Source organism: Xenopus laevis, chromosome 3S, assembly GCF_017654675.1.
Source record: "Xenopus laevis strain J_2021 chromosome 3S, Xenopus_laevis_v10.1, whole genome shotgun sequence".
NCBI lineage: Eukaryota > Metazoa > Chordata > Amphibia > Anura > Pipidae > Xenopus > Xenopus laevis.
The window spans coordinates 69416963-69431133 of record NC_054376.1 but is presented as its reverse complement, the minus strand read 5'-3'; the positions used below and the strand labels follow the sequence as shown (position 1 = coordinate 69431133).

Below are 14171 nucleotides of genomic sequence, written 5' to 3'. Positions count from 1 at the left end.
ATCAATTGAAAACTTTAAATTGTCAGAAGAAGACAAATAATTTAAAAACTATAAAAAATTAAGCTTGATTAAAAAGTTGCATAGAATTAGCCATTCTGTAAAATAATAACAAGTTAAGAAAAGGTGAACTGCCCTTTAAGTTTGCCAATTCTTGTGTTATTTTGGTGTTAACCATAATATTTTGGTACATTTGCTTAAAGGCCGATACGTCGATTTTGTGCCTACTTTGGTCAAGAAGTAAGGACTTGCCGATATAGTGTATATACTGATTTATCTAAATACACATCTATTTCTCTGATTTTTTGTGCTGTGTGCAGTCTGTCAATACAGAAGAGGACAAAGCAGGATATAGCTGCTGAATTATTGATAATGGAGTAGATGGCATACAGTATCTCTAGGGAAATACAGCCATTATTTCTCCCATTACAAGAAGTGATTCAATCATCAAATGATGCTAAGCGCGGTACCTTGACAGCACTTTAGTGTTTCTTGAACTAAATCTGGGATTTAAAAAATTAGATATGCTATGCAGTTTTTCGAGTTACATTCTAATTTTGTGCTCACAGTAACCTTTAAATGTATCCATTGCTGTGTTACTGTCAACGGAAGAAATGGTAATGGCCTCCCGAAACATGATTGATTCATTTGAAGGTTGGCTCTGTTGGTGGGCCATGCTTTTAGTGATAGATTCAGTCAATCACTTTATTCATCATGACCATTTATTTATATAGCACCGACAAGCTAATTAGTGCATTGCTATAATTTTTTTGTTTACACCCCATTCTAACTATGCTGTTTTTTATTGTCAGAATATAGATGTGGACAAGTTTGTTATGTTTAAGTGTTACAAATAAAATTCATTACCCTACTTAATATTCCAGGATTGGTGTGTGCACTGTGTAAATGGCTGGTTAGCTACATTTTCAAGGTTTCATAATACAAATGCACTTATCTTCTAATGTATCCCTTTTAGGACAAGCAAGGAATCCCTTGGTGGTTGGGGTTAAGTCACAAAGGTATTTTCCAGTATGACCATCATGATAAAGTAAAACCAAGAAAGGTATGTGTATTTTCCTTCTCTTAGGTCTGTGAAATAGTTAATGATCTTATGGATACTATTTTTCTCTCATTTTGCCAAAAGAAATGCCAGAATTTGCCAGGAGAGGGGAACATATTTCATTAAAATTCTCTGCAAAAAGTTGTGGTATTTCTACTTGGGTACAGGATAAAGGAATGATTGCTTAGCATGTGGAGCAGGAAGTACATTGTGTGTCCTCATTGAGCTAGGGGAGGAGTGTGTATATTTACACTGAGAGCAATGAACAGAGCTGGTGTGGGGGCTGTTTTTATACCCTCTTCACAGTCATGTCATACAAGTGCGCAATTTTTTTATGTTTTGAATAATCTTCATAAACAGATAAGAATCATTATTAAGTTAAGTGAGCACTATAAGGGTAAGGGCACACGCTAAGATATGGGGAGATTTAGTCGCCCGTTGACAAATCTCCTCTTCTTCAGGCGACTAATCTCCCTGAAAAGCCTTCCCGCGGCTAGAATCGAAATCGCCAGCAGGATGGCACACGGAACGCTTAATTTTCATGGCTATACATTATGTCTTTATATTGTCTAAATTTCTTTCTACTCCAAACTACCAAGTTGCAATGATTTCCTGAAGTTAGTAATTTTTATTAATTTTTATTAATTTCTCAAATTTTTGACAAATCACCTCAAAAGTTGCAGTTTGCAGGATTTCCCACATGTAATTAGGTACGACCAGAACATACACAAAATATTAATGCTACCGAACAGTTTGATTGCTGGTATCCTTCGGTTTACCAATATATGTGGCATATAGAGGCCCCAAAATGAATATAGTTCTGCCCGAAGTTTCTAAATCTCTCCGAAATCATTTAATCAGACTATGTCCATCTATTCATTTCAGCTGTGTTTTCAGCTCGACAAGGGGCAGTATTATCAATAATAAACTACTTTTCAATTTACCTGCAAAAAGTAAAGGGAATACATCAGCATATTGGATATGGGTATTGGATGCTTTTTCCATAGTTTTAAAGAGAAAGTAGAGTCAAATGTTTGTTGTTTTTTTACGTGTGCACTACATACTCATAAAGGGAACAGCCATTTTGTTTTTCAGTAGTAAATTGCTAACTCATCCTAGAATCAAACAATTATAAATTTAGCTGGCCATAGACAAGTAGACAGTTGTACTTAAAGAAGATTCATATGATTTTGTGTGGAGCGTCCAAAACGTTTTTTGGCAATGTACTGTTTAGTCGATTGGATATCAACTACCGATAATATCGCTGCATGTATTGCCTGACGGATTTGATGATATCCATGGGTGACTGTCACTACTATTTGTCTGACATACATTTTGTATGATTGCTGTCTATCAATTAAAGGGGTTGTTCACCTTTGAGATAACTTTTAGTATGATGTAGAGAGTGATATTCTGAGACAATTTGCAATTGGTTTTCATTTTTTATTATTTAAGGTTTTTGAGTTATTTAGCTTTTTATTCAGCAACTCTTCAATTTGCATTTTAAGCAACCTGGTTGCAAGGGTGCAAATTCCCCTAGCAACCATGCATTCATTTGAATAAGAGACTGGAATATGAAAAGGAGAGGGGCTGAATAGAAAGATGAGGCATATCAAGTAGAAATAACAATACATTTGTAGCCTTACAGAGCATTTTCTTTTAAGAAGGGGTCAGCGACGCCCATTTGAAAGCTGCAAAGAGTCAGAAGAAAAAGGCAAATAACTATAAATATATAACTGTGCGACAAATCGATTATTTTTTGGGCAACTAATCTCCCCGAAAAGCCGGCTAGAATAGAAATCGACGGTGGGATGGCACTCTGATCACTTAGTTTTCCGACGTCGCCCGAAGTTTCCTCGTGAGGTAACACACTAAACACACTAAAACATTAGCCTCACGAGGAAACTTTGGGTGACTTCGGAAAACTAAGCAATCCAAGTGCCATCCTGTGGTTGATTTAGATTCTAGCTGGCGGGAAGGCTTTTCAGGTAGATTAGACACCCAAGAAGAGCCAGTTTGTCTCCCTGAATTGTAACGTGTGCCCTTACCCATAGACTTTACTTGGGATTTATTATAGGGGGTGGACACATCACAGAAATCCCACAGTGCGGCATGGTGTAAGCAGTTTAAATGTTGTTCTAGTCTCCTGCTGCTAAATGAGGTTGTCACCCTCCCCCCACCTCGTCAATTGGAGCAAAGAAAAGTTCCTGAGCTTTCTATTGTGCAATAAAGTAGTAGACATAGGCCACTAAACATCATCATTCAAATGCAGTGTCTATATACCACTGGTTATCAGCAGCTCTGAATCCATCAGAGCTTATCTGAAGTTCAGATAGTTTTAATATGAGGAAAAACATGCAACTTACACGGTTACTAGGTGTATATAGGAACAGAGAATTCCTATCTATCTATAGAGTATCAAATTATGGACCACGGCACTCAGTAGGTGGCCAACTCTGTTTGTTGATTAGGAAGGCATATTGTTATCTGGCTCTGTGTGCATTGGTGACAGGTCACAGTGGGAAAAACTGCGAGGATTTAGATAATTATCATTATTTATGCTGATTTTCCAACTATAATAATACTAATAATATTAAATTTAAATAAAATGTTGTGTATAGCAGTATAATGTTATGTATGTTTATAGACAGAAATATATGATATGATATATGATATGTATAACAATAAGGTAACAACAACGACAATGAATAATTGACCTCTAGAGAAGAGGTAACTAAGCTCTATAGTTAGTATAGGTATGGGTATATAGAATTTAATTAAAAGTAGGGATGGGTGTATGTATGGATGCTGGGTATTCATTTGGAGGGGTTGAACTTGATGGACTTTGTCTTTTTTCAACCCAATTTAACTATGTAACTATGTAACTCTTCTGTTAAGTGGGCTTATTTAACTAGAGTAATTACCATTGCAGTCAGTTTCTCTGTCTGTTATGTTTTATACTTGAGTGCTTTGAGGAATTGTCAGAACCCATTTATGTTGTAAAATGCTGCAAATTCAATCTGAGTTTGTTGTTTACTTGCTGATATTACTAGTGTCCTTTCATGGTTTTCAACAAACACTTCTGTCCTATTACACAAAGCCCTTTGTAATTCTGTGCTAATTAATACACTTTGGTCCATCATAAACAGCAATAATCCTACATTTTTACTTCCAACCACAAAATATGTTGTATTCTGATTTGAATTATACCCTCTCTGCATTGTTACATGTTACATGTTTAAATGCATGTTTAAATGCAAATAAACACATTCACTAATTGACTCCATTATATTCTGCCTGGCTGTACTCATGATTGTTCTAAGTTGTGTTTTATTTTGTTTGTGTTTGTGTGTTTGTTAAGATGCAGCATGCTGGATTTCTTGCACTTGACACACATTCAGCTATCAATAGAATAGAAGAATTAAAAAAAACCTGCTTAGCTGCGTAAAAAAAAAACCACAGCCAAATGCAATATATGTGTTTTTTCTCACACTCGTACATAAGAGCCCTCTGTAGCCCTCACTGGTTTAATAATATTACAATAAACCATTATGTTACAAGATCTTCACTAGCTTCATGAACTTGGAAGCCTGCTGTCCATGTACTGTTTCTGCTTCACCCACAGGCACACACAAACATTCTTCTTCTTTACTACCCACTTTAACTATCCACTAATTGCCATGTCCTGCCCTTCAAATGGTATACTTTGGCAAATCTCTTGCAAAATCTCACATTACAGCTTTAAAATATCACAAGAATACACCCCTTTTTCAGTCAGAAATCAACAAAAATACTAACCCACTTAATCATATTCCATCTTCTTTTGGCCTAGCACTCCTCTCTGCAATTCATCCAGAATAGAGCTGCAAGACTCATCCACCTCACTCTCAAACGTACCTCTGCTGCACCCTACAAAGCTCTCAAAAACAATGCTTCGCCTTACATTTAAAGCCTCATCCTTAATAAACTTACATTTTCTTTTGGTCTATTAACCTTACCACATGCACACCTCAAAGATTTCACCAGAGCAGCTCCCTACCTTTGGAATTTATTACCCCACAGTATCAGCTCTCCTACCCTTCAGTGTTTTAAATGTTCTCTTAAAACTCACCTCTTCCGTGAAGCTAACACACTTACCTGCTAACCAAACCGATAGGGAATATCTTGTGTAGCACATGAATTTCTGCATGTCATATTCTGACAACTCCATACTTAGTCACTAAAACTGTCAAAACACTGTCAGTATTTCCCAAACATAATTCTTCCACTGTCACATCATTTTATACCTTTTGTATCAGTTATCCCCATCCCTATACACTGTACCTTGCAGGGCTCTCATTACCTAATATATACATTTGTTTGCAAGTTATGTAACCTTATATACAGCACTGTAGAAAATGTTGGCACTATATAAATAAATGTAATAATAATATCTGGAATAGTGTATTTCCGTGTACTCTGTGTTTTAGTATCCCTCTCCCGTCTGCTCTACAGTGTAAATAAAAGCACCCTCTCAGCTGATGGTTCAAAAGCGTTTTGGTCAATCCAGCCAAAGCTCAGTCTTATATGATCTAACCACCCCCCTGATAAACCAAGCCCCATAGGCTTTTGCAAATATGCTGCAAATATGGACAAATGTACACCCTGTTTAACATTATAACAATAGTAAAAGTATCCAAGGTGCTCCATGATTATATGAAGGTACAAGGCCAAAGGCCTCTAAGGTGAGTTTTAATATCCTTTAATTTTACAACATACGGGCACATTATTTGTTATAATACACAAGTTTTGTTGAGTCATGGTTTTCTTTTTTTCCCTTTATAACAAAAACTATTCTCTTTGTGAGAGGTTAAATGGAGAGAAAGCGTTCATGCAATTCATTGACTGGCCCAGTACAGTTACGGAATGCTGAACTATTTCTATATGCTGATGCAAGTCTGTGTTGTGAAGTGGGTGTATCTCGGCATCCATCTCCAGAGAGATGAACTGAGTCAGTGGCTAGGAAGCAGGATGGATGTGAGACCACTAGATCTTATTGAACTATGTTCATGTCATGCTTCCTTTCACAAGAAGCAGACAGCGTAAACAAGAATTTATAATCCAATTCCCTTTTTCTACTGCAGATTCCTTATTGAATAAACGGCTTGCTAGTTTTCTAAATATATTCTAGCTAAGTGGTTTCTTTGCATCTGGAAAGCAGTACTGAGATTCTGTGTGCTGTTTGAAGTTATATTGACGTCCCTTGAACAGGGTCTGAAAATGTTTCTCCTTCACCCTATGTCTCACTACCCTTCCCTTCAGACTGTAAGCTTTTGAGAGCATCACCCTACAACACAACACAGCTGTAAGAATGTGCATGTACTTCAGTGAGATGTTAATGTTTGTAGATGTATGAACAGTTTATGAATAATTAAAATGGAATCTGTATTGAAGCCACACAGATCACAGGAATTAGCAGTGCACTGATTGGCTGATGCCCCAGCATACTATGAGTATGTTAAAGGGAAAATGTACCCGTATTTCAGTTTGGCTTACATAGAAAAGGTGCATAAACACTATCTGAACCTCCAAAAATAAATATACTTGGTTTACCCACTTTGACCTAGAAACACTGATTGTATGTGTCAAATCCAACAAAAGCTGAAAATCTCAAAAAGGCAAAATGGCTTAATTTATATTCATGTATCAATCCCATTATGCCCTGATAGGCTACAGATGTGTGAATACACACAGTAAACTTACTGTTCCTTGTGCTGACTTAATTAACAAATATATAACTATATCATAGTTTCATGTGGCTTACATTCTAGAAGATGGAAATTAAAGCAATATTGGGTCAAAGGGCTGTGGGTACCAACCATTCTTTATCTCTCTTATTTTCAAAACACAATTGTCACTTATGTTTGATGTAATCGCATTCACCTTTGTGGTTTTTGAATTGAGCTAATCTAATTTTTACTGTGAGATTTGACACTGATAATGAAGTCACACTGAGGGTGTGTATTCAACGAGAAAGCTACACTATATTTTCCCATTTCTCTTTGAGGGAAGTTTAGCAACTTTCTTTGGAATTGTGCATTTGGAGGTGGAAAAGAACCTTATTTGTTGCCAGACTGGGAAGAACACTTGATTTGGGACTATTTATTCTCTTGTGTGTATATATATATATATATATATATATATATATATATATATATATATATATATATATATATATATATATATATATATATATATATATATATATATATATATATATATATATATTTTTTTTTTTTCCTTTCTTTTGTTTCTGATAGTAGTCATTTCGCTACTGAAACATAGCATATTTGTATTATAAAGATGGAATATCTTGGCAGATTTCGGAAGCAGAAGTGTGGGTGGGTTAACCGTTGCTGACCAACCTGAACTACACAAGCTGTGCTATAGTAAACAGTTATTCTTCCAGCTGCTGGAGCATAAACAGAGCTTCATTGGCACATTTCCATGTTGGTTGTTAGCTTAGAAGAGTCAGGCTTACACAAGGAAGTTTTGTGTTATGACTTGAAATTATGTAGCAGAAGGAATTTCTCATCTTGGTCAGTTAGCCGGCTTCTGCTACATTGCTTAAAAATGTCATTTAAACAGCCACAGAAACTCTCCTTTCAGTGTTCATTTTTGAAGTTTAAAAATCTTTAAAACTTTAAAAATCATTGAAATGTATATTAAAGTTAATTAAAACTGCATTTTTCTTGTCTAATACTTTATGGGTGGAGATTCCCATTCATCAAGAGACTGTTGTAAGCACAAAATACAGGCTCTATTGCCAAGCCCATTTAACTTCCTGCTCCTTTATTGATCCAGCCATATGACTGAGGTGCAACAGCATATTGTAGGCAACTGGGTGCCAGGATTCTGCAGAAAAAAAAGGGATTCTGTGAATGAGGACATCACATAAATTTCACATTGTACTTCTGGCCCTGCCTGAATCACCAAACTCTGTGTGTGAGCTCAGACAGTGTGCGGTTTTGTAGATCAGGGAGGGATCCAAAGGAACATCCTTCTTATATTAGCATGTTTTGCTGGAAAGTGAAAACGGCTTTCCTTTCCACCACTCATAAGAAAAACATTAGCTTTAAACAGATTAGTAAGATTGTGTAATGGAGTGAAATGACACTCATCCAATTTATCTTCCAAACTTTGATACGACAAGTACATATATCGGAAAGGCCTTCCTTATTTTGTATTAAAGTTTCTTAGTCTTCATTCATTGTCCCTGACTGTATTCTTTAATGGCAAAGTAGCCTGAGACTCTGCACTAGAACAACCACAAGCCATGAGCAAAGAAATCGAATACTGCATTTATTATGTCGCTTTGTTAGACGGCGGTTTTGCTTAAAATAGGCATTTCTCTGTAGTTTTGCTACATATGTTGGGTTAAAGCCTATGCTCTGCAGTCAACAATTCTCTTAACTGTAGAGGTGCCTAACCTTTGGCCTTTCACCTTTTGCTCAACTCCAACTGTCATTATCCTTAGATATCCAGACTCCTGTACATATAAATATATATATATATATATATATATATATATATTTTTTTTTTTTTCAGCAAGTGGTAAGAACGGTACGAAACAGGAGACAGAACTGGATAACAAAAGCAATTCTGTGGGTTCCAGATTTATTTAGTCATTGTAGTACCAGTATGATTTCATTATGTGTATCCAAAATTTCTTGGTCAGGGTGTTTCTAATGACTTATCTCCTGAACTTCCTAATATCATCTAAACAGCTAGAACATACTGTACCTTTATCAGTAGATTTCCATCTTCTCAGTATCAGGGCTTTGACTACTTGCAGCATAAAAATAATTAGTGGGGTTTTACACCCCTTTAAAAGAAATAGCAAGCACCATTGCCTTCTAAAGTAAGTGTACTGTAGTTTTTTGTTGTGTTTTTTTAAACAAAGATGCATTTTGCAAATTAAAAGGAAAGAAAGGGGTTGCTTTCTATGGGAATGCTAGTTTACTACTAACAGCCTGACCTCTGCCGTGAGTCAAGGTCCCCATAGACACAAAGATTTCTCTTTTAGACCTATTTTAGCGAAGTCCGACCAATCCTCTGAAATTATCGTGCGGATAGTGGGATTCGAACGATCATACATCTTTCGATCTTTTTCGACCGACATCTGTCAGAAAATTGATCGGCCAGGTTAAAAAATCTTTATCGGTCCCAGTGCAATCTATCTATGTTCTCAGGGACAAGCAGGCAGCTCCCCTTTGTTTTCCTGGCAATATCGCCTGAAATAGTCTTTTTAGTTGATGGACAATTCGTACGATCGTTTTGAGATAATCGTGGTCTCACAATGACGATCGGATCTTTTAAAAATCTTTGCATCTATGGCCAGCTTCATATGTAGAATTAAAGCCTGATTATAGTGTAGATCTCTAAGTTATAAAGACTTTCAAATCTCCTGAGCATCAGCACAGGACTGTGACTGTGGTATGAGTCAGACCCTAGAGTCCCTTACTTAGTACATCTGGATTTGATCTATGAATTGTGATGTATGCCAGTGGCTAATGGTTGGTAATGGCTCATTCTCTAACTTCCCTCTCCCACACACAGATATGGGCAATTGCAGTAAACTTTCACAGAAGAAGAAACTGCCACATGAAAGGGTCTGTGAACAGTACCACAAGAAGGAGGTTATGGATATTTGGAAGGGGTTATGTAGCAGTGTTGCCCAAATGTTACTAGACAACAGCCAGCATTTTGCAGCATACTATCAAGAGTAAAAGCTTATTAAAAAAGGGTAATAGTATTAGATTTAGTTTTGCAACCATATGAAATATTAAACAAAAAGTACAAATTAAAACTGTAGCCCCAACCGATCTGTTGATGGAACAGGTTTCTCTACTAAGCATCCTGCTTGTTCTGTTTACATTTTCTCAGAGCCAGTGTAAGACGGGTCAACAGCCAATACAGTAAGACTGAGCCCATCTCGGAGGAAATGTGAGGGGAGGGCATAATTATATAAATGAATAATGAGTAACTAAGGATTGCAATGCAGTAAGAGCTGGTGGGCTAAAAGTTGAGCATGCATGATATCTATGCTGACAATTTCTGATAATTGCTACTCAGTGTTATATACTCTCCATGTTGTTTCTGTTGTTATTAATTGCGCAGAACAAAATCAGTGTCTTCCCTAATTTAGACCTGACCCTATTTTTGACCCTGCCTGCATTGTTGCTCTGGTCTGGGCTGGTAAAGGCAACTGCTGGTTAGGGATGTAGCGAACTGCCGATTTGGTGTTCGCGAACGCCGTTCGCGAACACCGGCAAAAAATGCGAACGTTCGCGAACAGTTTGCGAACTTCGAACACCCGCTAAAATTGTTCGATTCGAACGATCGAAGGATTTTAATCGTTCGATCGAACGATTTTCATTCGAATCGAACGATCGAAGCATTCGATCGAATGCTTTTCATTCGATCGAATGCTTTTCATTCGATCGAATGCTTACAATCGTTCGAACGAATGGAAATCGTTCGATTTTTAGCGGTCGAAGGAATTCGAATGGTCGAATGGTCGAACGATTTGTATTCGAATCGAACGCGAACTCAAAATGCGAACGTCGCGCGACGTTCGCGAACATTCGGCGGACGCGAACGGTCGAAGTTCGCGCGAACAAGTTCGCCGGCGAACAGTTCGCTACATCCCTACTGCTGGTTGCTCCTGTGCATTACTGGACTAGGTCATGTTGCTTGTGTTACTTATTAAACCTCCTTGAGTGGAATGGAATCCTTTGCCAAGAAAACATTCTGCTGTTATACTGGTTCTTCTCTGATGGAAAGTTTGTGCTCACCACTAAACATTTTAAAATTATCAGGTGGAGTTGGAGTGAGGGCGTGACCGCATCATTCATGGCACACAAACACATCCTCTGCACTTTCCTATATATCGGTATATTAAACATTTTTTGAAAAAGCTACTATGCCCAACAAAACAGTGATGAGTTGCAATATATTGAAGCTGACCAACTACTTAAAAGCAGCACTGGTCTGTTAAGGTTAAATAGGACATTTAAATTGTCCAACCGCTTTACTAATCAACTTAAAGTGATACTGACACTAAAAATTTTATTTTCAAAATATTAATCTACATTAAAAGTTACCAATAGGTTGCGTTGATCTTTTTCACTGATAGTTCTGCCTTTGTAAGTAATTGTTACTTGAAGTTCCTAAACCTGACTGTTTTGTCAACCTGACTGTCCCTTCTCAACCTGTTAATTAGAGTTTCTAATGCTAACGGACTACTGCTGCACAAATATGGCAGCCCCTCATAGAGGAGAAGCATTAGGAAAATACTTTTATGGCAAAATAATTAATAGCATTCAGAGACAATGTTATGATATATTTATATGATATAAAAAAGGTTGTTTTCTGGTGTCAGTATCTCTTTAATATGTATTTATGTGAGAGCATGCAGGGTTGACCTTTTAGGTTGTTTATCTCTAGCATTTTCCCATACGCTTTATACTTTTCATAAAAGAGGTTAAGAAGTGTTTCTCTTCTGCCCAGCTCTCATTATTCTCCAATAAAGCAGTATTGGAGTTGTGTCACTTTTCTGAGAGCTCTGCATGTTCTAACTGTGCACTTTTATTTCAGAGCCCATCCTTAATAGCCTCTCATGTTGTTCCTTATACAGTTGTGTTCAGAATAATAGTAGTCCGTCATCCCAACCTAAAGTAAAGTACTGTCTTGCATAAAAAAGGGCATAAACTTAAGGCATGAAAATATCATTTTGCACCTTTATTGGTCCCTGGTAATAGTGATGTGCAGGCCGGCCTGTTACCCACCATGATATGGAGATGTTTCTCATAATATGGAGTTGGGCCTATTTATCGCATCGCTGTTGCCTTAGGCCAAAGAGGAAATGACCTTGAAATGGGTGTTTCAACAAAACAACAGCCCCAAACACACCAGTAAACTAGCAGCATCTTGGTTCCGGATCTTAATCCAATAGAAAACTGAAGGGGTGACATCAAAAATGCTGTTTCTGAGGCACAACCAAGAAATGCAGAAGAATTGTGGAATGTAACAGGTGCCAGAAGTTGGTGGACTCCATGTAACACAGATGTGCAGCAGTTCTCAAAAACACAAAAATATTTCCTTTTCTTCACTTTCTGTAAAGGAAAAAAAGAGGTTGTGCCCAACTACTGAGAACTATCCTATGTTTCTACATCTCCATTCCTCATTTTGGAGAAAATCAGCTGTATTATACTACAAGAAGGGCAATATTTGATCATTTTGACTCGTACAATCTGGGGTGCTAGAGTTGTCTATTTGTTTGTTTATTTTTATTGAAAATGCTAAATTACATTATTGCAGTAATTCTTTGATTTAAAAAAGGCAGACTGTTCCTTACATATTTGACAGTGAAGCTTGTATTCCTTAGTTTTCCCATGTTTTGTTCATTAGTGAGAAATTTGGTAAATGCTGTCCAAGAAAGAATTGTATCAGTGAATTATTAACGTTTCACTCGCCTTAAGCTGGCCGTAGATGCAAAGATCCGATCGTCCAAATCCTCAAACAATCGGACGATCCCGACCTGCCAGTGACCAGTCAGATCAAATAAAGTAGTAAAAGAACAGATCAGCTGATGTTCTGCCCCTGACAGCAATCATACGAAAGTTATGTCCGACCAAAGCTAGTGACAGTCTCCCACTGAAAATCCTATGATCAGCAATACATACAGAGATATTACCCGCAGCCGTCAGAAATCTTTTAACCTGTCTGATTGACCAAACGACCGATCTCCGCCAGATGAAAAATGTCGGGACTCTCCACACACGGTCCGAAAATCGTACGAATCCTTGATTCGGACAATCGGATTGTTGCGTCTATGGCAAGCTTTAGCCTCTGTATTTCTAGTGCAAGTACTATCTTTATTGACATTCAGAGGTAGATATGTTTATTATTTCTTAATTAGTACTCAGATTCCTCAAAATCACTTTGAACAGTGTTTCTGTTTATTTCGCCTAAGCTGAAATAGAATCCTCAGACCTCGAGAATATATATCAGTATGAGCATTCAAAGGACACAAAGTCCATGTTTGTGTTTTCAGTCAAGGCTATTGTATTGCTCATGTATAGCCTGAAAGAATCTGAAGCACTAAGAGAATTCTACACATGAGTCAGTCCTTGTCATGTCCCGCATTTCCAGGATAAAGCACAGTGACTGGCTGCCTCTTCCAGCCACCTTCTCATTTTCTTTCTCTGTTGCTAGAACCTTTCCTTATATGTTGTATATGTTTGTCAAACATCTGTGCATCAGTGCAGCAAAGTTTCATTGCTCGGTCTATCATTAATAGGTCAGTATCCACACAGACAGGATGGTTAGGGTCAGTTTACAATAGATCCATCCAAGTTGTAATTTTACAAAAGCCAAAGTAAATATATACTAATTATTATATATCTTTCAGTGGCAATTACATAAGGAGGCATGGTCACTTGTATGCAATGCACCATTAGTATAGTTTCACTTTACTCTCTGTGGGATATTGTATCTGACTTCAGTTTGAAACGTTTGTTAACCACTAATTATTTAAAAATAGAGAACTGCTGAGCCATTAATACTGCATGCTTTAAACATAAATTAGTGGTTCTGCGTTCTTCCAAGTACCGAGTTATGTATGAAGCAATGAATTGTAATGCCAAGGCTGGAATTTCTAGGATAGACCAATACTTTGCCTTAGTATATTGTGCAATTATTGCACCGTTATTATTACATACGTTTAGGAATCACTAACATATTCCACAACTGTTTACATACAATTACATGATAACTGACGTAAGGACAGGTTGATACAGTAGGTAATGTGGGCCTTACCCATAAGGGTTTACAATTTAAAGGTTGCAGCTATATTCAGATAATATAGGAAGATATGCCTCACTGAGCTATGTGGTAATTGTTGTTTAGTACAATATGACAATAAGGTGCTAAATTTCACCAGTGCAGTTACCCATATAAACAAATCAACAATTAGATCAAGTCTGCTACAATTTACAAATGAAAACAAAGATCAGGCATGTGTGGTCGGCTGATGTGGTGCATTTTAGCCCCTAAATCAGCTTGTAAATCT

At 37.1% G+C, this 14171-nt stretch overlaps 1 protein-coding gene across 5 annotated transcripts in view; it reads left to right on the top strand.

Moving 5' to 3' along the window:
* LOC108712345 (FERM domain-containing protein 4A) overlaps positions 1-14171 on the top strand; it is a 222591-nt gene that overhangs the window by 175882 nt on the left and 32538 nt on the right. For all 5 annotated transcript variants that reach the window (XM_041588462.1, XM_041588461.1, XM_041588460.1 and 2 more), the window contains exon 11: positions 974-1060. In XM_041588462.1, the coding sequence (XP_041444396.1) occupies positions 974-1060 (87 nt within the window). The remainder of the gene's footprint in view (positions 1-973; positions 1061-14171) is intronic.